At 40.4% G+C, this 25,034-nt stretch overlaps 2 protein-coding genes across 2 annotated transcripts; both read left to right on the plus strand.

Moving 5' to 3' along the window:
- The first annotated feature begins 1,286 nt into the window (after nt 1–1,286).
- LOC143321569 (G1/S-specific cyclin-D1-like) lies at nt 1,287–7,983 on the plus strand. Its single transcript, XM_076731991.1, has 5 exons — nt 1,287–1,875; nt 3,831–4,046; nt 4,510–4,669; nt 5,512–5,660; nt 5,764–7,983. Exons 1-5 carry the CDS (start codon nt 1,672–1,674, stop codon nt 5,923–5,925), a joined length of 891 nt encoding a protein of 296 aa, XP_076588106.1. The 5' UTR covers nt 1,287–1,671; the 3' UTR covers nt 5,926–7,983.
- Nucleotides 7,984–13,178: 5,195 nt separating this feature from the next.
- LOC143322291 (C-signal-like) lies at nt 13,179–23,553 on the plus strand. Its single transcript, XM_076733402.1, has 7 exons — nt 13,179–13,386; nt 15,147–15,201; nt 17,768–17,964; nt 18,379–18,421; nt 19,204–19,322; nt 22,286–22,396; nt 23,304–23,553. The coding sequence occupies exons 1-7, from the start codon at nt 13,240–13,242 to the stop codon at nt 23,415–23,417; spliced, it is 786 nt and encodes a 261-aa protein (XP_076589517.1). The 5' UTR covers nt 13,179–13,239; the 3' UTR covers nt 23,418–23,553.
- Nucleotides 23,554–25,034: the final 1,481 nt, after the last annotated feature.

Genomic DNA, 25,034 nt, shown 5'->3' on the forward strand with positions numbered 1-25,034 from the left:
TGATTATGTATCACAGAACATGGAGATTTTCAAGAAGGCTTTCTTATTATTTCTTCTTTATACAAGCCCACTCGCCAGCATTAGCAGCACAGTGTTATGCAGATGATCCACAAATGTGCTTTTCCATTTTGCCACATGACCCAAACTCTTGCTGCCCATCTCATTAACCTCAACATTTATATGATTCAAGTTTTTTTAAAAACTAAACCAAGAGAAAACAGCTATTGTCTTTCTACGATCATATTTTAGAAAGAGAGAAATTGCACTCAGCATTTTGCTGTCTGGACTAACAGATTAAAGTCCTCAAGCAATTATAGCATCTTCAAAAACTTTCTGTGTGAACTGCAGTCAATATTGGTGTCTTTTTAATGCTATCTCTGGTCTTTTTACATATGTATAAAGAATGAAAATAACCTCATCCCTCATTCCTCAATTATCAAAGATTTTCTTAAAAAATTCCTAATTTTACGTTCCAGCCAGACCATTAAGATCATTCCCAAAATTTTTCAATGATAAAAAAAAAAAAAGCTGCTTTCCGCCCCTAAACTGTGTAATGACTGAGTCATAATGCCTTAAAGGAATTAAAGACTAATTAAAGACTCTGTCTCTGAACGCGTGCGCGCGCTCATGTTCAGAATCAAGTTAACCAAGCCTAGCTGTGATGCCAGAAGTAAATCACTTTCGACTTTAAAATAAGAGCAGAGCGATTTCTGACAAGAAGTACAATAAGAAGCACGTTTTGTCATACAGGAGAATTCTTGACTACTTCACATCAGTCATATTCACATCATTTTCAACCACATTCGTGATATATTCAGTAGTGTGATACTACTTAACCGTACAAAGGCGACTATAAACAAGATATATCTAATTAATGAAAACCACCAGTATGAATCTTGTGAAAAACCCGCACTTGGATTTTCAATTTATTTTCTCAATAATTCGGACATAAATAATAACATTTTAAGCACAAACTTTTTGCGCTACAATGTGTGTGATGCTGTCAGAAATCTTAACGGTGGATATTCCAAAATCTCAGCACAAAACAACAAAACCATCTACATTTCTAGATCACCAAAAGAGGGAAAGTATTAGTAATATTTTTGTAGACTAATTCAGCTGAACAGACCATTTAAATATAGTGTCTTGGTGTGATCTTCAGCGATAGGAAAAAAGGTAAACGCCGTCCTATTTTATTTTGAAATTCTTGGTAGGACGTTTTCGTTGTATGCTGGTAAACTTGACGCAGTCCAGTGACAAAACAGCGCAGCAGCAGGGGGTTGATTGTATACTTGCTCCAGTCTGTCGCTGGAGGGGCTGCTGCTACTCCGGTTTGTCCTGTAATTCTGTCGCGTGCAACAAAAGAAAGTAACTCACAACCCGGCGGAAAAGGAATAAACTAAGCCACTGACACAACGAGGACAAACAAGGAATCTTTTCATTCACTCAGCCTACATTTTTCATTACTACTCAAACCGGCAATTAAAGGTGGTAATATTCTGCCACAAGTAAAAAGAAAGTTGGAAGACGCTTTTGTCTCCAAAATGTGGAGCGGCTAACAATTCGTTACTGAGAGCTAAGTCGAAGCTTGTTTTCAGGTCTGATAGCACAGCGGCTGAAGAAAGAGGTGAAACAGACGCAGCGTGTTAGGTTAGGGGCAGAGGAAGGTAAATGGAAACTCAGTTGTTGTGCTGTGAGGGAGACAGGCCTGCCATCCGGAGGGCCTACCGGGACTCCAACCTGTTGACTGACCGGGTGTTGCAGACTCTGCTGCGTGCTGAAGACAAGTATCTGCCCGCTCCCAACTACTTCAAATGCGTCCAGAGAGAAGTAGTTCCGTACATGAGGAGGATAGTGGCTACCTGGATTTTGGAGGTGAGTTAAAGCCAGTACACGACATAATGTGTTGTACGACCAGGATCACGTTCACAAAACTGGTGTTTTAAATCTCCTTTGGTTATCTGCTCAGTAATTTTCTTGGTACAATAATGTGTCGTCTTTTTGCGAGTAAAGTAAGAGCCGTCGGTGAATTCGGCGTACATCCAACAGTATATGTAACTTAAATGAAATCTCACAGTTTAATGAAATATATCCAGACTGCTCACTAGCACCACTGCTGAGTTTGTGGAAGAGGACAGAGAGGAATAAAAGGTGTATGTTTTTATTTGTCCAAAGGTGGACGAAATGGATGCCGAATTAAAGTCCTAGTCCATAAAGCTCTGTAGTGCCTGGACAAGTCACATGTAATGCAGTTTTGTCGATAAACAAGCAGCGACTTTGGATTTTCAGTTTTTTTGTCAATGGAGTTTGGAATGATGTAGTCAATGGAGGAACGTGCTGGAGTTGCTATCAAGTACTTATCATTAGTTGACCATTGGCACAATACTGGTCCATAATGTATATTCTGTAACTACGTGTAGCGTGCTGAGGAGGTGAAATTGAGTCTCCCGAGTGTAAAATGGTATTTTTTTAAATATATTTTTTTTATATTTTGTGGCAGTTTATGAAGTTGAAAAGTAGTCAGGACTTAAACAAACGAGACGCCGGCTTTACTTACAATAAACTATTTCCATGCGCGTTTAACTTGAGTGTAGAGAGAAAATTCAACTCCCCAGAGAAGGCAAATCGTGAGATATCGTTAAATACCGTAGAAATATTTTTAAAATATTGTTGAAAAATGTTGGTAGCTGCCAGTCTGTGCAGACCACGCGCTGCCTTTGTGTTGGGGGCTCGTGAGGAACTTCTCAAGCTTCGCCACTAGTGACGCTCCATGTCCTTCCTTTAGACCTGGAATTCACGTTTCTGCAGCTTTCCAGGCCTGTCACACAGCTACCGGGACAGCCAGTCTACACGGGCATGAGTGTTTGCTTGTTTGTTTGTTTTTTGTTTGTTTATTTTTACTGTAGTCATGTGTTTGTCGTCTTTTTGCACGATGCTGTTCAGTCTTGATTTTTCTCATGCAGTGACAGAAGTCTGCCACTAATCCATGAGGGCAACAGAGGGAAATGCTGTACTTCACATCACTGCATTTATCTGAAAGCTGCAGCTACTCCTGACTTTACATATTAAGATTTTTACATACAAACACATTAAAAGTGTCTGAAATATTTTTGTTATAAAAGAATCTACCTGCTTGACACTCCTGCTCACTTTTCAGAATTTTTCAAGTTAATGCAGAAAGCGATCAGCAGATTAATCTATAATGGAAAAAAATCATAGTTGCAGTCCAATACAGAGTAGTTAAAATAAACTCCACCTCAACCAAATACAACAGTAAACCCTGCTTTGCATTAATGAGCAATAATAATGTAATGATATCATATATAACAGTCACAAGGTATTTTTCTGCATAGAGTACTTTTTTCCAGTTAATGGTATGAAACAAAGAAAAGTTACATATTCTCATGTTAACTAAGTTGCAACCAGTAATGTTTGCTTTTAGTTGTGAAGTGGTTTAATTAATTAAAATGGTCTTGCGACTAGTCTGATGGTTTCTTCTTAGAGGCATCTTTTCTTTGCAGGGTGTTGATGGAACGGAGTCCTGGAAGTAGGATTTTCTAAAGCTTACGCTGGCTTCACACTAGCTTGTGACCTCTTTTGCTTGCAGTATGTGCAATAAAATGAACAATATACTCAATGAAGCATGTAGGTAAAAGAGATGTACAGAGATAACCTTTTCTTTTGTGGGGTAAAGAAACACGAAGTCAGGGATTGATGTGCCCCTAAAAAGTGAGTGAGCAGCTCCCGCTGACTCACCGGTGAATTTTCAAACATCATTAATGAAGAAGCCGTATTTAATGGCAGTGTTGTTGTCTGGTTTGTCTTTGCAGGTATGTGAGGAGCAGAAGTGTGAGGAGGAGGTTTTCCCTCTGGCTATGAATTACATGGACCGTTTCCTGTCAGTGGAACCCACCAAGAAGAACCATCTGCAGCTGCTGGGGGCTGCCTGTATGTTCCTGGCATCCAAACTGAAGGAGACCATCCCACTCACTGCTGAGAAGCTCTGCATCTACACAGACAACTCTATCACAACTACCCAGCTGCTGGTAAGTCATTCGGTAGTGACCAGCACATTACAGCTCTCTGAATGTGGACCATAATTTAAGGTCATAGGTGTAAAACACTGAGGCATCCTGCATGTCTGAGCACTTCTGTTCAGATCAAGATATCTCAGCAGGTAGTGGCCATATTCTTATGGATTTTATGGTCCCTTGAGGATTCTTAATAGTTTTGGTAATCTCCTGATCTAATCATGAAGCCCCACCACAGACCGTGAAACGTGTCTGTATTTTCAAAAAGTTCATTGTAGACATTAATGGTCCCCAGAGGAGGATTCCTAATGGTTTTGATGACCCCTGGACCTTTCCCCCATTGCCACATTAAAGCCAAAAATCCCCACAAGTAGACACAAAAAACGTCCATCACCATCTTTGTTATCCCTGCGTCTGTCGTTTGAATCACACTTGAACCTGTCTTTCTGCCCCTCTCTCTGTCCACATCTGCTCACAGCAAATGGAGCTGCTGGTTTTGAACAAGCTGAAGTGGGACCTGGCTTCAGTAACCCCTCTTGACTTCATTGATCACTTCCTGTCTCAGCTGCATGTCAGGAGAGAGAACAGGCCCATCCTCAGGAAGCACGCTCAGACCTTTGTGGCGCTGTGTGCTACAGGTACGCATTGGTCTTTATTACATACATGACTGTGTTTAGATAAGGGGGACATTTGTCTCGGGTGGTTTACCCTTTAGATCTGTTTACTAAGACGGCACAACTTCCACTGTTCCTCCTTAGTTGTGCATTATTCTGCATTATTCTGCATTATTCTGTCTGACAGTTACGTCAGATTGACCCTGCAGCAGTTTTAATTAACACATCAATATGAGGAAATGTGGAATAATTGAGTAATTCATACTTCCATAGCGAAGTTAGTTTTCATATATGAAAACTGGAGGACGGCAGTACTGATACGGGGGAAAAAAACATCTTAACAAATATAGACTTTGATCTCTTGCTTCCTGGCCTGAAAGCACAAACAGCCAAACTGACTCCTTCTGCTGCCATTTTAACTTGTAGGTTAGCGGCAGGGTCTTAGCGGAGTGATGCAAGGCAGCAGAGAGAGAAGCGGAGGGCTTTGCATTGCGTGTCTTCAATTGTTGCCTACTGCAGCTTTAACTTATCATTTTCACATTGTACCTACAACATATCAGCGGCGGCGTGTTTGCAACGCATTCATGTTACATCCTCCACGTGGCTGCGCACCCCGCCCGGAGCATTTCTGAGGCCATAGATTACCTTTTAACATGAATGCTGTACTTCTGCTGTTTATCTTGTGTTTGTTGCAACAAAAAATGAAATCGTTGCTGCCTTGATAACTTTCCAGAGTTGTAAAATCCTGCCTGCGAGTGACTCTAAAGTGTGAATTCTGAATGTTTTGCTTATTTGGTTCTTGTAATTGTCGTCAGCCTTTAAAAAGGTGCCATATTAACGTAAAGCTTCATTCTGGTGCTCCTCAGATGTGAAGTTCATAGCGAGCCCTCCGTCCATGATCGCAGCAGGCAGCACGGTGGCAGCAATGGAGGGCCTACAGATGAGAATGGCGGGCAATGCCACGATGTCTCAGAAACTGACAGAGAAGCTGGCACAGACTATCAGGAGTGACCCGGTGGGTACAGCTACCCATGACATGATCAGCACACATTACAGCCACACTCACAGAACCAAGGCGAGCTCTGATTTTCAAACTAACTCTGGCTCTCACTCTTCAGGACTGTCTCAGGGCGTGCCAGGAACAAATCGAGTCGCTGCTGGAAACCAGTCTCAGACAGGCGCAACAGCAGCAACACTCGGTTACCATGGAAACTAAGAGCATCAGCGAGGGGCAGGACCTCTCGACTACACCCACAGATGTCCGGGACATAAACATCTGATTGAGTGCTGCCAGTCATGCTGCTGGATGAGGAAAGTGAAGCAGGTTGAACTGATAAAGTGGACGGCCATTTTTGATACACACAAATACAAAAACACACGTGGCTTTGTTTTACATGACGTAGTGCTTATGCTGTGGAGCACTCACAAGAGACTGGACTCTACAGTGTATCAGAACTGTTAATATAAGGTCCAGGTTGAACTGTGGCAGGTACCAGAGGGAGATGCTGACTGGACACCATCGACAAGCTTCAGACTGGGATTCCACTAACGCTGAAGGAATGTCTGAAAGATTAATGTGTGTTAAGGGCAGCTTGTTACCTGTGGGTAACAGCTGAATGCACCTGCTAAGGTGTTTCAAGGCCTACACCTCCTCCCAAATTGAAACTGTCTAGCCTGAGAGCCAGAAAGTGATTGGTGTGTTTAGACGTTGCTGGGCATAATTATGAAACATTTAAGAATTACACTAATAATGCTCCAATGAGTGAAAAGTGGTCTTTGCTAAAAGAGAGCAATAAGGCAGATTTATCAAGTGACCGTGAAGGAAGCAGCTCACTGTCTAAAGTGATCAAATGGAAACATAAAGTGATGCATCATCCTATCAAATGTGTGTTTGGATGCAAGTTTACGGGAAAGCAAAGTTGCTTAACACTAGCCTATTCTGAATTACAAGTGTTGCTTCATATTATGTATTATACATATTACCTATACTGCTTTTTACATTTTAAAACATGTCTTAGAAGGTGTGTGTGCGCGCGCGTGCGTGTGAGTGTCTGCGTGTCTGTGTGTCTGCGTCTCTGTGTCTGCACTGCAGCCATCAAAGACCTCAATACTCTTAAGAGACCTTTCTTAAATTTAAGAGCATTTTTAAGTGAAAATATGAAAAATAGCTTGTATTCAGATGTTTAGGAGTAAGAGTGAAAGATGTCTACTTTAATCTTTCCCTTTCAGCTGTTTGATAAATATGGTTTATTACCAGACAGGTGTCCTCTAACTGACAGTAAGATGATAAAGATCAGCGGGGAAAGTTTCCTTGATATAGTTTACAGTGTGACCTGTGTTTTGCTTCAAGACCTGACATTCAAGACATAAAAAACAGTGGTGTCCACATACCGTCATCTGTAAGTCTCTGTGAGGGTGAGCTTCCTGAATTGGAACTCATTAAAGCGCAGTGTGTTTGTGAGGTATTTGACTAATAAAATACACCTTAACATCTGGCAACCGTCACCAGGTCTAATCACAAAGTGAAAGGTGTTAGAAACTGTCAAACTGGAACCACTGTTTGTGTGATGCGATGTAGTTGACAGTTTATACCACTAGAGGGAAGCAGAAGCTCCCAAATGTCATTCTCCATTTTGGATTGACGCTTGATATAACAGGCATGCTGCTGCAGCACAGTCTGATCAAGAGCAAGGATCTTTGACATGAACTTCATTTGGCTTATGGCAACACATCACCTTTTCTGTGTGCATTAGAAAGATTACATGGCTAATGACTATGGAAACCTCTATGATTAAAGGTCTCACCCTCAAGCAAAAGTCGCCATCTCACGTCAGTCCACTGAGGAGATGAAGAATGATCTGTTTTGAAGCAGACAGGACAAAAATTGCTTGAAACCTGTTTTTCCAAACACACACACAGCAAGTCTTTCTGTCATCCAGGAAAAAAAAAGCAACTAAGCAGTACTAACTTCGTCAAGTAAGATATCAAGTGTACTCCTGTATTTTGCTTCTGATATTTATTATTTCTTATCACTTGACTTGTGTGGGAACTTTACAGCTAAAGGTTACTCTGAAAAAAAGAGGAAACGCTGTCAAAGAGTGCTTTTCTGGATTCAGCTGCTCCACACAGAAAACAACATTATCAGGCAATGGTCTCCAACGGAGGAGCCATCACTAAGTTGTTGTACCTACACAGTGGTATTGTTTAACTATTTTCATGTTTTGATTTTTTTTTTATGGTTTTGCCCTCCAAACATAAGCTTGTATCAGGTTAAGCCCTATGTTGGTGCTATTTTTGTCTTAGGACAGAACATAAAGATGAATTAAAGGAAAACTGACAAGACTCTTAGCTGGTTAGTGATGTTTGTTATTTCTGGGCCCATATAACCAGCAACCCTCATCTTATAGGTGCAGAGAAGAAAACCTCCTTCAAGATCCCAAGATAAAGACAGAAGTTTAAAAAAAATGAAGAAAAAAAAAAAAAAACGAAAAAGATCTCTGATTTTTTATCCAACATGTTGGTTCTTAAGGAATTTCCCACAAGTCTGAGACCTTTGTGCTCTAAATGTTACCGCAGTTCAACAGAAGAGGCAAGTCCATGAGCGAGCCAGGGGTCGCAGCTCGCTCAGACATGTCTGTGTGAACAGCAGGGTGGAGAGGAGTGAACGCTGTTACAGCTTTTAGAAGAGATTACAGCTAAACAATAACAAAGAAAAATGACTTCAGAAGGGAGTGCTGGTGAGTTTTATGGATATGGACGACACAAGCACCTGCGCTGCTGTGCCTGTAGGCTTCTTCTGCGCTCACAAAGTAATGACAAAAGTCTGAAGAGCAACTTGGACGTTTGAGATACCAGTGAACTTGACCTTCGACCCCAGAAGTGACAGAACATAAGAGAGAGCGTTCAGCTTTAACAGTAAGTAAAGAATGGATCTCAATACTAGTTCTGACACGGAAGAGGTTGCATATTAATATGCATATGACAGACCACAAAGCTATAGTCATGAGCCTGTAGATGTCCAAGAGACCGAGAACAGAAAAGAAGATACAACAAAGTAATAACAGAAAGTGAGTTGTGGTGTGAATAGATCCAGTGGCTAACGAAACCTAACAATGTGTTTAAACTATAACAAAACTGCTACTGGTTGTCTACTACTGGCAGGTTAACACTAAGTATCAGCTCAACTAACTAAGTTATCAGCTTGTATCAGTCTTGTCTTGCACTGCATATTGTAATTCCACAGTAAGCTTCATGGAGGTCTAATGTTACCACAGCACAGAGAGACGTAATACTCTGCTGACTTTTCTGAATTTCCCTACAATTAGAATAAAAGCCTTGTTGACCGAGGTAATAAAGTACAAAGTGATGCTGAGTGTTCAGCAGAAATGTTGAAATTGGAAATAGACCAGCTCAGAAGTACTATAGTTAAATAATTCAATATTGACACAGAATCTGAATGTTTGTCCATATTTACATCATAAAATATGCATGTGGACGTACTAAATTTGCGTGGTGAAAAGAAAAAAATGCCATTTAAAATGAGAAGACACTCACAGAGCATGCTTCCAAGCAAAGGCCATCAGTTTTGAACTGGACACAGTAATAATAATAATAATTATCTCATGCAATGAAAACTTGTAAAACTAAAAAAAAAAAAAAAAAAAAATAGTAAAAAACACTCAGTTCTTGTCCTGTGGTCTAATTGTTTGCCATATTTCATTCAGATCTTTCTCGCAGGTTTTTGAGATATCGCACTAAGAAAAAAAGATCTCACAGTGGAAAATCTACTTCATCAAAACACTGTTTTTTCTCCACAACGGCCATCTGTCTCTGAGGATCCTCCTCATGGACGAAAGGAAGACCTGAAACAGTCCAAGTTGGCCCAAAGATGCCGCTCACACCACAACAATGACGTCAGTTTCTCACAGCCACCTTGTGGTGAACTAACAATTAAGAGCAGTTCTTAACAACAAACGTTTCCAAACCGAGTTTCATGATCAACCAGCACCATCTCTGACACGAGACAGAAAAACGACGTTACCACAAAGCATTATGATTAGACAATTATTTGTTGCCTCTTGCTGAAGCTGCAGTCATGGGTTTGATGCTACAGACAACACAAGCTCTGCATTTACCCACAGACAATCCCAAAGCTCTGAGTACATCTGCTGTCTATTTGTCTGAGGAAGTTGTCCCATTTCCATAGAATATACCAACAATCAGAAGTAAACTTTTACTTTTAAACTTCAAGATGTGGTCAAACGTTTTCATAATCAACTTTTATCATATATTTATTAAGGGTGAATTAAAGTGCACATAAATGTCTTAAAATCTTTGGAAAATATGTTATCAATATAGGTTTTGGTGACATTAGGGACCTCCCACTGGCATTTTTAACAATTCCACTTTCACAGTAAAGGCCTACAACTGTTTTTACATTACAACACATTCATTTCGAGGCACATGCATCAAGTATTGTGCAATGGTGCTCTGATAACAATACTTAAGGTAACATTAAGAACAAGGTATTACTGTACAGCTGAAAATTTAGGCACGGTGAGCCACTGTGACTGTGGAAACACTGATATATGTTACTGGTATGTTACAGCGTGTGTGTGTCTACCTGCAGGAGATGTGCTGTCCTTCACAGGTAATCTCTTCCAGATGCAGTGAGGTTGTATTCAAATCCTCAGTCTCCTACATGTTTGCTCTCATGTGGCTCCTCAGGATTAGCTGTAAACAGTGATGCACCTTAGGATAACTGATTTCCCCCCCACACTCCTCTAACCTTTTCATAATTTCAATACGCAAGAAACGTACATAAATGTTAAAATATATGCTGACTTAAACTCTTCACACATACTCCTGCCAATTCCTGCGGTCAGCGGGACAGCTGTTGATAAAGACATCAGGTCATCTGGTCCAGGTTTGTAATCTCCTTGATCCTCTTGTCAAAGGCTGGAGTTACTACACATTCTGTGCAGGCAGACAGAACGATACAGACACAGACATATTTCTGATAGCACGAGACTCCAACATTGTAATGATAACAATAGGCAAACAGTAGATGACTGTGGCAGGGAAAATAAAAAAGAAACATTTTAAATGGATGCATTTTATCCATCACAATCAAGCAAAGTTTGAATTGTTCATTGTCATTTTCTTTAGACAAGAAATGCATTTCCATGCCACCATTAAATCAGAGTAAGAATACATCGTGTTGTTTGTTTCTGTTTACTGTTTATAACTGGAGGATATTTCTCCATTGATTGATTGATCCCTCGATTGGCTTCTGCAAGATTTTTGCTCTCCAGCCCTATGATTTGTTGATCTGATTGGTTGAAGTTAGACCGTGATAGACAGACGGTTCATCCGATCGTCTGCCAAGTATTCTTTTTGAAAGTGCCTGCCCTTTTCCAAACAGTATCCATGGACGACTTCTGGGTGAAAGTTAAGGTCACTTGCTTCAAAGTTAAATCAGTTAATGTTTCTCTTACTTGCAGTACAGTTTACTGGCCCGGCCTGAGCTCATTAATTATTTACTGTTTTAACCTGAGAGTAATACAATGTCTGTGTAAAACCAAAGAATATCATGAACTAACTTATCTGTACACCAAGTAAATCCTGTGATTCCTTTTGGATCACAGTTCTATTCTTTATCACATGACATGAAAAAACCCCAAATGTAACTAGTATTCAGTACTCAAAGTGGTACTTTTTTAGCAATTTTTTACTGATTACTCTTTAACTCTTACTTGAGTCGTTTTTCTGATCGGGTAACTTTTACTTAAACTTATTTTTGGATGAGTAACAGTCATTCTGCACTCTATCCCCCTGGTCGGTTCAGGGTGGAAACGTTTTAACTCTATCATTTCTATAATACCCGTGGATGCCAGAAAAAGAAATTTGAGTAAATTAGATTTTCCACTCTGTTACAGGGAATGATGCAGTCAGTCAAATCCCTCCAGAGGAGCACAATGGGATAACAGATGTCAAGGGAAAGTTCAGGTGAACTGTGACTCACTGTCTCCAGGTGGTTTAATCAGGATTGCTCGAAGTTATGTAATGAGTAATCTGCAAATATGTGATAGGCAACACACACTTGCACCAATCAATATACTGCTTCAGAGTTTGGTTAACACTTGCCCCAGAGGCTGCACACTCAAATTGGTGAAATTCTCTCCACTGGGTTTTGAGGTATATGTTTTTGGTATTTGTGGACCCCCATGGGTGGGGCTGAAACTGCTTCTGTAGGCCTTTCCAATCATGGCCTGAAGATACGTACAAAGATTTATGATGACTGGACAAATCATTAAGAGGTTATGGGCATTTTGCTGCATCTTAAGCCATGTTTCAACTAATCTTGCTCATTTCTAACAATAATTTGTATCTCAGCCCTGCGATGCTGTATACCCATTTGTGTGTTGGCGCAGTCATAATTCAAAAAGTTCTATTCAGTCTCAAATTTTAATTTTCAAACATTTTTCAAATTTCAAGTCAGTTGGACTTACAGTGTGAGGGGCGTGGCCTTTTTAAAAAAAAAAAAATATATATATATATATTTTTGGTGCATAATTTCAGCGCCACACCCAGCCAGTTGGACTCATTTTTCTTGAACAGTTAGTTGAGTTTCATGTTTCTAGTTAATTTTGGCTCACATCCATTTTAGCCCTGTAAAACCAGAAGCTAATGGATTCTAAATGGCTCAGTAGAACTGAGGAGATCTGTTGGCTCATCTCTATGAGCAGTTCTTTTAACAATATACATGGTCATTTAAACTATTGTGAATATGAAAATTTCCACATAACATGTAATTGTATGTTGTTTTCGTCCATTTATATGCGACGCCTGTGCTGATCTAGTCCAACAGTAAATGACAACAACCAAGCATCTGAATTGAAAACATAACAGCTGTTTCCTTATCTGACCAGTTGTGAAACACTCCAGTACATAGTGTTTGGCTGTCCTTAAAATAGTGGCCCTGAAGACAGGAAGAAGAAGAATTCTTTAGTTTCTGGAAATGTGGTAACTTCATATTTCTGCAGCTGCGGTTGACCACACACTTTCCACATATTCTGAGTCTTGACATCGTCATAGATTTACTCATTCTGTGTGGGACGACATCAGATTCCACTCTTGGAGCGCAGATAGTACTTTGCACACTGAGTTACCACATTGTTGAAATCTTGCTGTAGTAAGCATGCAAGCGTCAGCCAAGCAAGCACTGTCAAGAGAAATTAACTCTTGAACAAAGGATCATTATGAGGCGTGAGAAGATGGGTAGCTTTTGATCTGAATAAATCTTTATTGACAGACCAATGTCCCTCAATAAAAAAGTTAAATAAAGAATTACAAGTCAAACAAGGAGGATGCACCTAGAGGACTAAAGTAAAGGTTGTCCAAATATAAAGGAATAGTTGGCATGTTTATACACACAGAGAGGTGAGAAGCTTGTTCCCGCCTTCTTGTACAATACACACCTATATCAAGGGCATGACGCACTCAGGACAAGCATTACAGCAACACCCTGCTTTCACATAAGATCACTCACAGTCACAAGAGAGTCAGACAGCTGCTGAGCTTTGACAGCCAACATGTCAGAGAAACTGGGAGGCAACATTTTAGTGACTGGAAGCAACAGAGGCATTGGTTTGGAGCTGGTCAAACAGCTGGCAGAGAAGACAGGAGCGGAGGCTCACATCTATGCCTGCTGCAGACAGCCAGAAGGAAGCGGGGCTGAGGTAAGACAGTCAAACATGAATACTTGACATAGTTCTCAGATCCATCGCTAACACACACCTACCCAGGGTCCATACCTCTCTGGACCCACGTACAGGGGGAGTACTTTTTATTATGAAGCAGCATTTAATGACCATAATCTATCTCTGAGGGGTTGTTGATTAATAAGAGTGAATCCAAAATTATTTGTTCAAACACTGATAGATTTTTGAATTTAATAGCTCAAACCCGTATGCTGTGCACTGAATACATTTAGTTCATTCTAAATTTATTTTATTAGTCTTTGTTCCAAAGGCTATATGATGCTTATTCTGAGTGACGTACTAAAATAATGAGTTGTATAGCTGTACTTTGCTGAAAATTCAAGATGTTTCATATATATTTTCCCCAAAAGGAGGCTTTATTGCTCCAGGGGTTGTGGGCAATGGCAATGTTTTGTCCACAAAGTACTGCACTGTTCAACTGTGCAGACGTTGAGGAAGGTGGTGTGGCTACATTTTGTTGTTAGATGCAGTATGGACATTTTGTGGCTTTCCACTTTATTTTAACATTTGTTTGAAAATGAATTTGCTATTGCATATTAGCTGTACATAAACAGAAGTTCTGGGAGACTGGGTTGCTCCCAGATGAGCTGAAGTTTGTAAGCACAATGGAAATTCAACAACATGTAGTGACAAATGAGAACCTCAATGACAAAAAAAATCCCCAAAAGCTGAGATGCTGTGTCAGTGCTAAATAAAAACAGAATGCAATCATCTGCAAAGGACCCACCCACTTTGATGTCAGACAAAGGAGATAAAGGTGTACATCTGTCAAAAACAATGGAGATAACAGCCCACACTCACATATCAGACAAAGGAGATGGCTCATACCCTGTAGTCACAAGCCATGTAGTCTGCACAGAGGTCAACAATTTAGCAAGATAGCTTGCAAGTAATGTAATGCAGGAAATGCAAAGTAATAATGAACAAAAAGTTCCATGGCCTCTGGCATTTCTGAAAATGTCAGCAAACACACATTAATGAAATAAGAGCTTCCAGAAAATTCATGAGGTCATGAATACCACAAGAGGTGGGATGTTCACACAGACTCTTCTTAGGAACACGGTAAACACAGTTTTCCAAAAGGTCCATTTTCAGTGACCTAAAACTGTGTTTGTATGTGGATGAAAGGCTGACGCACACAGAAAAAACTGTTTTGAAAAAGACCCATTTACATGTGGACTAGGTGTAGGTCAACAAGTTACCATGACTCTCATTTACATACCAAACACAAATAACTCATGCAACAACTGTAGCTTTAAAACAGTCCAACATCATATCCAAGTCAGTGGCAGATAACAGGTTCATTGGCTGATCCAGTACAGACAGGTCCAGGACATGCTTAGCCTGCCTTAATGAACACAGGGGGAAACTGCTCATGTTGGTCTGTCTAAAGTTCAAGTTGCCCTGCAGAGTTTTTTTTTTCTTTTCACATTAAAGTTTTCTTACCAATGTCAAATTTGTGCCAGTAGCAGTTTTTTCAGTCCTGTCTTTTGTTGATGTATGTCGATGTTTTTTTTGCAGTGTAAGACACACCAACTGTTGATTGTTAGAATACTGTGAATATATTGCCAACAATGTGGTAAAGACACAAACGACCATGAAGTGAGTGAATGAGTAATGTATTTCTGAACTCTCTCTGTCTGTCTGTCTCTGTCCATCCATTCTTCACCTATGATCTTATTTTTCTTTCACGTTCCATATCACTCTGTTCCTTTCAGACCCTGAGAAACCTTGCCACTCAACATCCTGGAAAGATCACCTTAATCAAGCTAGGTAAACACAACACACTCTCATTTATATATGTGTAGATGAATTAACTTGAATATAAACTTGAAGTGAAATATTACATGTTATATAATAGTGTCATGTTCTTGAATTAGTACTTTCTGCTTTCCACAATACTCCATTGAGAGGTCTTAAATGGCTGGGACGCCAGAGGTGACTAGAGCTTAGATGTACCGGGAACTTCACCAAAAGTACAGATATTAATTTAAGTCCATTGTTAAAATGTCAAGTCGCACCACGAACACATGAAACGACTATGAACTCATTTATGTAATCAGTTCATCCACCCATCCTCACCCGTGAATACACCTCAGAACTTAAAGGCAAACAACCTGCATAACCTGTCTCACCAGCTGGAAACAAAGTGACTTTATGGTGATATCCACTTTATGAACAGTCTGTCCAAGAGGTTAGCATGACTTGCTTAGATATGAGTAAAAGAAACAATCATGTTATGGATGAAGAGATTGGAGCCATGTCTGGTAAATGTTTTTATTTTCATGTACACCAAATAGGTTTTCATCAAGTCCAGAGCAAACGTGGAGGAGTTGCCCATACAAAAAAAGTCGATCAAATGATGATTGTCACACAAGCCTTACATCTTGTTGCCAGTAGGTGAAGAGAATAGAATAGATTATTGGCGTGTAGATGTCTTAAGGCCAGGACTTTTGTTAAACATGTCAGGTTTGGAGTTTGGCACACTCAAGTTACAACAATTTCCTGTTGCATGTCAAAATATTGAAAGGCCAAAAAGAGGTGTGTGGACATGTGCCAAAATAGACCACACTGCAGAGGAATTACACCCCCTCAGGATGGGCACACAATACCAAACTGCAAGCTCAATCATTCTCCACAAACCTGCATATGTTATCAGGGTACACATACAGCAGCACATAAGCGTCTACCTATCTCCCTCAGCTACTTTCCCCACCCCTCATGAAGGCTGTTTGACCTGACTATTAAAATCAATAACATTTAATATTAACTACTAAATAACTTAAAATTTCTGGGGCACTTGAATAATCTATTTGCTTTTCAAGAAAAAAAAAAAAAAAAAGGCTAACAATTAACCAACCAATGTAGTTAGATGGTGTACCCAAATAGAGATGTATTAAAGCAGTTAGCATGACCACCCTCTGTAAACTATGCTTTTGTGGTTGCAGGACAAATTAGAGCAGGCACTGCACTGCAGAAAGCAGGAGAACTTTGTTAACACGTTGGAGAGGGTCCAAAGTCACTTTTACATTCCTGCTACTATTATCTCACTAAAGTTGGATCATGTTACCTTCCAGTGGATAAAATCAGCGGCCGTTGTGCAGTTATATGTAGCCTCATTTAGGCTTGTGACTTGTCTCACCACAGAGATGACACAATTTTACAGGGAAGAAAAAAGTCTCACACGTAGATTCCAGACAAGGCGATGCAGCTCCTCACCACCCTCACCCATGCCCACCTAAGACTGCAATATGAAATACATCAATAGCAAAGGTCTAATTCTTAATGAATTTATTAATGATAGTAACCATAGTTTCCTCTCTATAGTGTCTCTCCCTCAGCTCTCTCAGCTTCACTTGCCAATAAAACGTCCACCCTCCCTCCAACACAGTCTGAAAACCACCAGAACTTGTCAATCATTGTAACGACACCCTCCTGTCCTGTCTTGATCAGCAAGCTAACATTGAAACTAAAACTGCCTCCTTTACACACTCAGCTATCTGGCTTACCTACACAGACTACCTTCAGACTACCCAGTGACAATGCCTCCAGTTCCATCACAGTTAACAAGTGCAGCTCTTTCCAAACAAAAATAGACACCATCCACAACAGCCTGACCACCTCTCTTGGTGTGTCCACCTCCCCATCTGCCCCTTCCCCTTTAGAACTCAGCCCCTGTCTCTGTTCTCCCCTGTCTCCTCCAAGGAGCTGTCCAATGTTTGGTAAGAATGACAATCTCCACTTTTGTTCTGGTTGCCATTCCATCCAATCTTGTTGAGGACTGTCTCTTAGGTATCTCAGAAACTCTGATTTCTGGAGTAATTTCTGGCCCATCCCCAATCTCCATTTTCTTTCATAAATACATGTATGTGTTGTCACAAGCAAAACTCAACACCAACCTCTGATGACCTGTTCGGACAATTTCCATACAGAAATGGACCTGCTCAAAGTCACCAATGACCTCCTCCTCTCCCCAGACTGTTAGCTATGCAGCTAGTGGCCTTATTAACTGACTGGAGCCTGGCCTGACTGAGAGCTCAGAGCACCGGCTGTTGGTTTTTACACTGCAGGCAGCAGAACTGGGCCTAGCAGCAAATGAACACAGCCTCAGAGAAAGAAGGAGTCTAGTTTGACTAGCTAGTTGCTTGCTAGTCAAACTAGCTAGTTGTTTCTGAATGGCAGTGCATTCATTCATTGATACCAGTCATAGTCATCTGACAGTTCTAATGTGCCAGGTGTTCTTTTGCGTGAACACAATCCTTCTATTTGGTAACATTAATATATAGATCTCTGATAGTCAAGTGACCCTGCATGTGGCTGTGTGCCTGTCTGTCTGCAGATGTATCAAATGAGGACAGTATCTCGGCTGCTGTACAAGCTGTGAGCAAGCAAATTGGGGCTGGTGGTTTGAACCTCCTCATAAACAATGCTGGTATCACCAAACCAGCCGTACCAGCACCGTTATCTGCCACCGGGAGAAAGGAAATGATGGAGGTATACGAAACCAATGTGCTCGGACCATTTCTCCTTGGGAAGGTTGGTTTGTCTTACTCTTCTCTACGCTCATTGTGTGCATACACAGTTGCAGGTACACAGATGGAAACACATGCTGTGATGATGAAAAGTGGAAACCGCTGCATTGCTTACAGCATCTTATCATGAAAGTGTCTGTTGACTGATTGACTGTTCAAATAAGGACGACACCTACAGGCGCATCTGGTGTTGGCAATCATCAGGTATCTGTGTCAATGCTGAGGTGTTACTGATCAAACAGGAACCCATAATACAATACAATTCCATAAAACAAAATAAAGCAAAAAGAAATAACAACAGCAGGAACAGATGGTGGTCAGCTAAGCACATGCAACTGGTTACACCATGTACTTTTTAAAAGGAATGAAAGAATTTACCCCAAAAATGAAATGTAAACTACCATCTTTCTACCTTCAGATGTTTCTTCCACTCCTCCAAAGAGCAGCAGAGGAGGACAAAGGTAAATATGTTTTCTGTCATGTCATACTGGAATTTGTATCTCAGATATAGGCATTGTTGGGAAACTGAAAATAGCACCGAATCAATGGACACTTGGTGTCTGCCTCATGCTGCACTATTACACATGGATTTTTTGCATTAAGTACAGATGGAGGGGCAGGCTTGACAAGTTCAGCTAACAGCACAACAGAACAGCTGCAGTAGAGCTATGTTAGATTGTTGCAGGAACTGGGATTCCTCCTTGCAGGCCAAAGTAGTACTTTGAATAAACCCAAGTGTGTTTTGCTATGGGTCTGAATGTTGCAGAATGTGGGTTAACAACATGTCAACTTTACAACCCACGCTATGGGCCATATCCTTGACTTAGTTTATTGTCCTGATATCACATCATATAGCAATAAAACAACACATGCTGAGCTACCTATGTCAAACCACAAAGCTTTGTTTTTCAACAGCAACAACCTACTGCTCAGATTAATTACCACAAACCCTGTTCCTGCTCCCACCCCTTCAAACTTGGATCGAATGGACTCCTACAATACAACAGCATATCCTCTGGACTTGATCCTCTTGCCCCTCTGAAAACATGAGTTGCTTCATTCTGCTCCGTTGTACAGACTTAAAGTCAGCACCTTTTTTTCGTTTTGTTTGAAGTTCTTCCACCCAAAAATCATTGCTATTCATAAATAGCTGGCTGGCTTCAGCCAACATCATGCAGATCAACTTAACAACTGCCCCTGTCCTCTCTCTCTCTCTCTCTCTCTCTCTCTCTCTCTCTCTCAGGTGATCAAATGTCCTGCCGGAGGTCAGCCATCATCAACATGTCCTCAATCATCTCATCCATCGAGAAATGTAATGAAACCTTCTCTATGGCACAGGTGTACCCCTATAGGATCAGCAAGGTACTGTCAATTTACTCTCTGGAAGACTAAGATGTCTAACTTGGCTTTATCAGCTCAGGTCATAAATACAGAAGCCGCAAAAAGCAGGAGTTCAGGATCACAGCTATGGTCAAATTAACCCAATATTAGACCCCATCCCCCCCCCCTCTCTAAACTTTTTACTTGGTGTGCCCTCATTATTTTAAAAGATTAGTCTGGCATTGTTCTCTTTTCCATTTGTCAACAAATCCCATGAAAAGACCAGAATGTGTGAAATGTTGTTTCTCAATACCTTCTGACTTCCCTATTCTGTCTGTGGCTCTTAGCTTCAAGGTTTTACAAATGTAAATAGTTTCATCACACAGTGATGGGCCGTATAAGCCAGTAAGTGAACAAGCAAAGCGCAGCACATTCACTTGGAGTTAACTATGCCCCATCCTGAAACACAACTTATATAAAGATGCTCAACTTTGTCTCTCACCTCCTGGTCAGAGGCAGACTGCCACCCTTCTCCTTGTTGTCTCCCGTTGTTAGGTGAACTCTTGTTTTAGCCTTCCTCCACTACAGACTGTATTTCCATCAGTTCTTCTGAAAGAATGTCTCCACCTGTTTGTGTAGCTGCTAACTCCACATCGTAATTGTAAATGTTTTATTCTACAGATCTGCTGCTGTATTAACTGGATACAATTTTGCAAACATATAGGAGGGAAGTTACAAATATCAAATGGTCCACAAACTGACAAGAAGTGATACTCAAATATGCAAAAGCCGTTTCAGATCTGCAACTGGTCCACAGGTCTTATTAGTACATTGAGTGTGGGGACCTTACATTACCTAAGTAAAGGTTTAATGAGGAGGAAGAAGTGAAAGCACTGGTGTGAGTGTTCAGAGCCTTTAAAATTGTAACTCTCAGTCAGGCCCTTTCACCCCCTCCTCATTTGGTCCAGACTTTTGTACTTTTCAGTGTGATCCTAACCAGCCAAACCTTGGTCCAACAAAAGGAGGTGGCCTAAGTGCAAACTAAGGTTGAACCATGGTTGTGTTCATTTCTAGTGTAAAAAGAACAGGAAGGTCTGGCAAGCAAAATGCAATGAAACTAAATGAGCGGTGGTCGAACATGTGGAGGGTCCTGGGGTTTGCTTGCAGTCTTTTTCCTGTTTTATTTTGAAAGTTCATTCATGAGTCTTGTTTTGTTTTATGTCCTGCTTAGGATTACTTTCACATGTCCCTAACTTGCCTTCCCTCTCTTGTCTGTTAAAGTGTGTTTTTCCCTCCTTTTGCCCATTGATCTTAGTTCATTGTGTATCTAATGTTCCAGTCTGTTTGATCGTCATGATTTTTCTAGTGTTTATTCTACCCGTGGCTTTGGATATTGATTTGCATGCTTTGTTGGACTTTGATTCTTGCCTCTCCAGCCTGTTTGCTCTTAATGGGTTTTCCAGTGTTTATTCTACCTGTGATTTTGGATTTTGCCCTTCTGCATTGTCAGACTATGATTCTTGCCTGCCCCCTGCCAGATTTGTGTGAATGTTTGGCTTGCCTTATCTGGTTTTGACCCCTCGCCTACCTCACCAGTCCTGTAATCATTTTACGATTACAGGTTGAGGTTTTTTAGTTCGCTGGCATAATTACAATGTGAAAAAAAACAAAACACACAAACAAAAAAATGTATACAGTGTCACAAACACATGAACCTTGGTTCAGACTTACCAATGTGAAAATGTCCCACATTTATCATGAGTCATATGTGACTACAGAGACTTGGGATTGTCCTGATTACTGTAAAAGACTCTGTCCTTGGTCCCTTACTGCTCTCCATCTGCAAACTCTGTTTGGAGCATTTTATCCACACTCACAGCACTGATTAATATGCTGATGACACTCAGCTAGTTAGAGTATTTTTCTGATATTAACTTTTAGCACACAGAAGGACAAACACAGGTGTAACTAATTACATGAATGTTGGCTTTATTCCACTGGTCTGGGTACATCATGCACACATGTAAGCGTCTGTGACCTGGAACGGAAACGCCTACATGGAAAGTAGCCATTTGTCATATCATGAATTACACATGTGTTTGGCAGGTCTTTTCTAAAATCATTCATTCATTCATTGTTATGTAACAATGAGAAAGCTGGATTCTATGACAGCTGTATACAGGACATAAACCTCTGGCCCAGAGTGAAGGAAGACGAAATACAGAAGTATTGATGAAATATAAACTTGATAGGATCATACTTTGACATGACCGCCTTTACATATTGCATTAAAATCCAGATTGTGGTCAGATATGATTTAACCTGATTACATTTGTAGCTGGTATTAATATGTGTCTCCGGTGTCCACATGAGATCCCAGATTGATCGAGACTGGTGGGAGAAGACCTTTACAGATGACAACTGGGTGTCAAACCTTCATATGCGCTGTCATTTTTTTTGTTTTGTTTTTCTGTGGAAGACAGTGACCCAATTCTGGGTCCTGTCTGCATTTATAAACTCCTCAGGCTATTAAAACTAGGGACATATGGAACACACATCGTGGATTTTAGTCTGGTTGGGGAAACACTGAACACTATTAGAATAAAAACTAATTCATTATAATACAGTGTGGAGCGTCCAAGAGTGTTCGTTGGTTCACTCATTGGATCAGATGACAATACTGACTGCTCAAACAGTCTGATTTTGGCAGACTTTACGATTTTGCCCATCAGGGAGGTGTTGCTGCCAATGAGTGTCATCACATTTTAAAAATCTCAAAGTCCTAATGGCTGTATCCTGGTTTTTGTTTGACAGTGTGGTAATGTACTAAACTTGTGTTGGATAAGGACACGTCCATGAGTAGCTCTGTCAGGTCATAAAAAGGTGTCTCTTAGCCTTGAACTTTCTCTTTTCAAAGGGAGGTGAATTTAATGCAGATTCCATTCTCCTATTTAATATAAAATCTGATGCTATTTAACTCATTTGTCCTTCCTGCGGCTCACCAGGCAGGTTTGAACATGCTGACTTGCTGTCAAGCTCTGGACTTCAAGAAAGACAACATACTGGTGACAGCACTCCACCCTGGCTGGGTCCGCACTGACATGGGAGGAGAAGAGGTGAGGTGATGGAGAGTTCAGAGAGCATTGCTGTTGGTCTTTTAAATGGTAAAGGTATGTGTGTATGAGCAAAAAAGCTAATTTGCTGTTTGAGTGCATTTACTTAAGTACTGTACTGAAGTACAATTTTGAGGTACTTGACTTTTACCTGAGTACTTCCATTTGATGGTACTTTCTACGTCACAACAACATTTCAGACAGAAATACTGAACTTACTCAATGTCCTCCTCCTGTCTCCTGTCAGCCCTTTAAACAATCAGTCATACAGCTGTTTTCTAAGTAACTAGCCAACCTAAAAAGGGAGTAAGAGAGCCGCAAAGGTTGACAAACCCCTCTGTTTGCTGTGATGATTCACATTAACTCTGTCACTACCATAGCAACCATTTTCTGTGGGTTATACAAGTTAGTCAACATCAGTGGGTCACAGGAAACCTCTACTGTAGTTCACTTAATGCTATACAACAACTAGAAATGAATGAACAATTGATATATTTGGGGAGGGGTGTACTCCTGCACAGTGGGCCTTATTCCTTTATTAATACATAAACAGAATTTGCATATGCACAAGAACAACTAAACACATGCATGTGTAGTGGTTATTAGGGTGATCAGAAATGTTTATACAACATACAACAACAGCATCAGAATAATAATCATATTCAGAGACAAATCAGTTTTTGTTCCCATCCTGTGCACCGATTAACTAAAAATCTATGATGATCAATGTTTTAACATATTTCAAATGTTTTAACTTTTCCTTTGGAGCTTCTTGGCCTTCCATATATTAGACTGTATTAGACTACCATTATTCTCCCCACTGTGATGCCCCTGTATTTATGTATGCTATTTATTTATGCTCTGTATTTGTATTTGTATTGACTTTCCTCTTTCTTGTGTTTGTTTCCAGGGTCAGTTGTCCACCTTCGAGAGTGTAGATGGCATGATGAATGTGATGCCATCACTCAGCAACAAAGACAGTGGGCTGCTTCTGGACTGGGAGGGCAAGAGAATCCCATGGTAGCGGGCATCAATGACCACACCAGGCCTACCAAACCAATCATTTCTGCATTCATTTACATTAACAAAGATAGTATACCAGGGTGATGCTGCTTCGGTAACATCCACCTTTGTCTGAGATCTAGGAACCCAATAAAAATCTTTTCAGCAACTCAATGTTGTCTCTACCTTCTCTTAATGGACACTTTGAACACTTGAAAAATACATAATGCAACATCTTAAATCACATTTTGAAATTAATTTTAATTTAGTTTTTGAATTGCAAAATCAAAATCGTGTGCATTGAGTTGTGTACACCTGTGGACCTTCTGTCTGGGTGTGTTCAGGTTTTTTACGTTCCATGCCAAACCAATACTCACATGGCCATATATATATATTATTGTGTTGACAGTTATCTTTAGCTATCATCATACCTCTGGTCCATACTGGCCATGAAGCAAGTCCTACGTAAACCGACTGCTGACTTTATTTCAATACAGGTAATCAAATCTTGCATAAATAGTATACATTTAGTGCTACACAAGAGCCACAGACTCTGAGCAACCCACATTAGTTTATGCACCGTTGCTTGTTGAACAAGCCACTAAACAAACATTCACAGGGGAAAAGTGCACTGCTAACGTCACTTTGCTGGCTCCACGGCCAAATTGCTGTGGCTTATCAAATACCACGTGAACATTCCTGAAAATGTCACTTGGGACCAGTGGGATGCTGGTATGGTCCGTATTCTTCAATACCACTAAAAACACCGTTGCTGTCAATCAAACATGAACACAAACGTGCCTCATCAGCTGGCTGAAATGAAAAGGAGCTTTTCTGATATTTCCCCAATGAGCTGTTAGCTTTTCATAAAACGAAACTATCAACAATACATTGAAATAATACATTGACAGCGTGTAGGATTTAGTGGCATCTGGTGGTGCAGTTGCAGACTACAACCAACTGAATACCCGTCCCCTCACCCCTACCTTTCAACGTGTGTAGGAGAATCTATGGTGGCCTTCAGGTAACTTAAAAGAACATCTTGTGAATTAGATGCAGCAAACTATGAGTGTACTTACATGAATACTGGTACCTCCAGTATGATCAGGTTCTAGCTCATGGTAGAAAACAGAATACAGTGGCATGTGATCACCTGATCCAGGTCTCTGATCATTCTCTGTCATGTGTGAAGGTGCATTAACAGCTTCGAATTAGGTGTATTTTATTTTTTTTAGGCGTGTCCTCCTGTAGAGGAAAACTTGGTGAGCACAGAAATGAATGGCCGAGATGCTGACGAGTCAAGTTCTATCTACAATCAATCAGAAACGTGGACAATAGTAGAATCATGTTTACAAGGAGCTGGATACCAACATATATGCAGACACTGTTGCTGGTATTTTGAATTTTTTGACAAAATTCCTTGCTTCAGTGTCTGGACATCTGCCTAACAATCTGGGTGTTGTGTTTTAGACAGTAAAATGGGGTGAAAGCACATTTACAACAGAAAGACACACTTTGCTTTCTTTGATCAGTTCTATCTTTCTTTTACATGTACTGCTACCTGTTTCAAATAAAGTAAAAAGGATTGAATTGTGGTTTTTGGCTCGACATTGTGCATAGACAGCAGTCCAGACATACT

This window comes from Chaetodon auriga, chromosome 6 (genome assembly GCF_051107435.1).
Source record: "Chaetodon auriga isolate fChaAug3 chromosome 6, fChaAug3.hap1, whole genome shotgun sequence".
Lineage (NCBI taxonomy): Eukaryota > Metazoa > Chordata > Actinopteri > Chaetodontiformes > Chaetodontidae > Chaetodon > Chaetodon auriga.

What these genes read in the sequence shown, in the direction of transcription:
- LOC143322291 (XM_076733402.1), top strand. Translation starts at nt 13,240, where the DNA reads ATGTCAGAGAAACTGGGAGGCAACATTTTAGTGACTGGAAGCAACAGA. An exon ending in AGCAGCAGAGGAGGACAAAG is followed by an intron (nt 18,422 to 19,203) that starts GTAAATATGTTT and finishes TCTCTCTCTCAG; the next exon opens with GTGATCAAATGTCCTGCCGG. An exon ending in ACCCCTATAGGATCAGCAAG is followed by an intron (nt 19,323 to 22,285) that starts GTACTGTCAATT and finishes GCGGCTCACCAG; the next exon opens with GCAGGTTTGAACATGCTGAC.
- LOC143321569 (XM_076731991.1), top strand. Translation starts at nt 1,672, where the DNA reads ATGGAAACTCAGTTGTTGTGCTGTGAGGGAGACAGGCCTGCCATCCGG. An exon ending in TCACAACTACCCAGCTGCTG is followed by an intron (nt 4,047 to 4,509) that starts GTAAGTCATTCG and finishes ATCTGCTCACAG; the next exon opens with CAAATGGAGCTGCTGGTTTT. An exon ending in AGACTATCAGGAGTGACCCG is followed by an intron (nt 5,661 to 5,763) that starts GTGGGTACAGCT and finishes CTCACTCTTCAG; the next exon opens with GACTGTCTCAGGGCGTGCCA.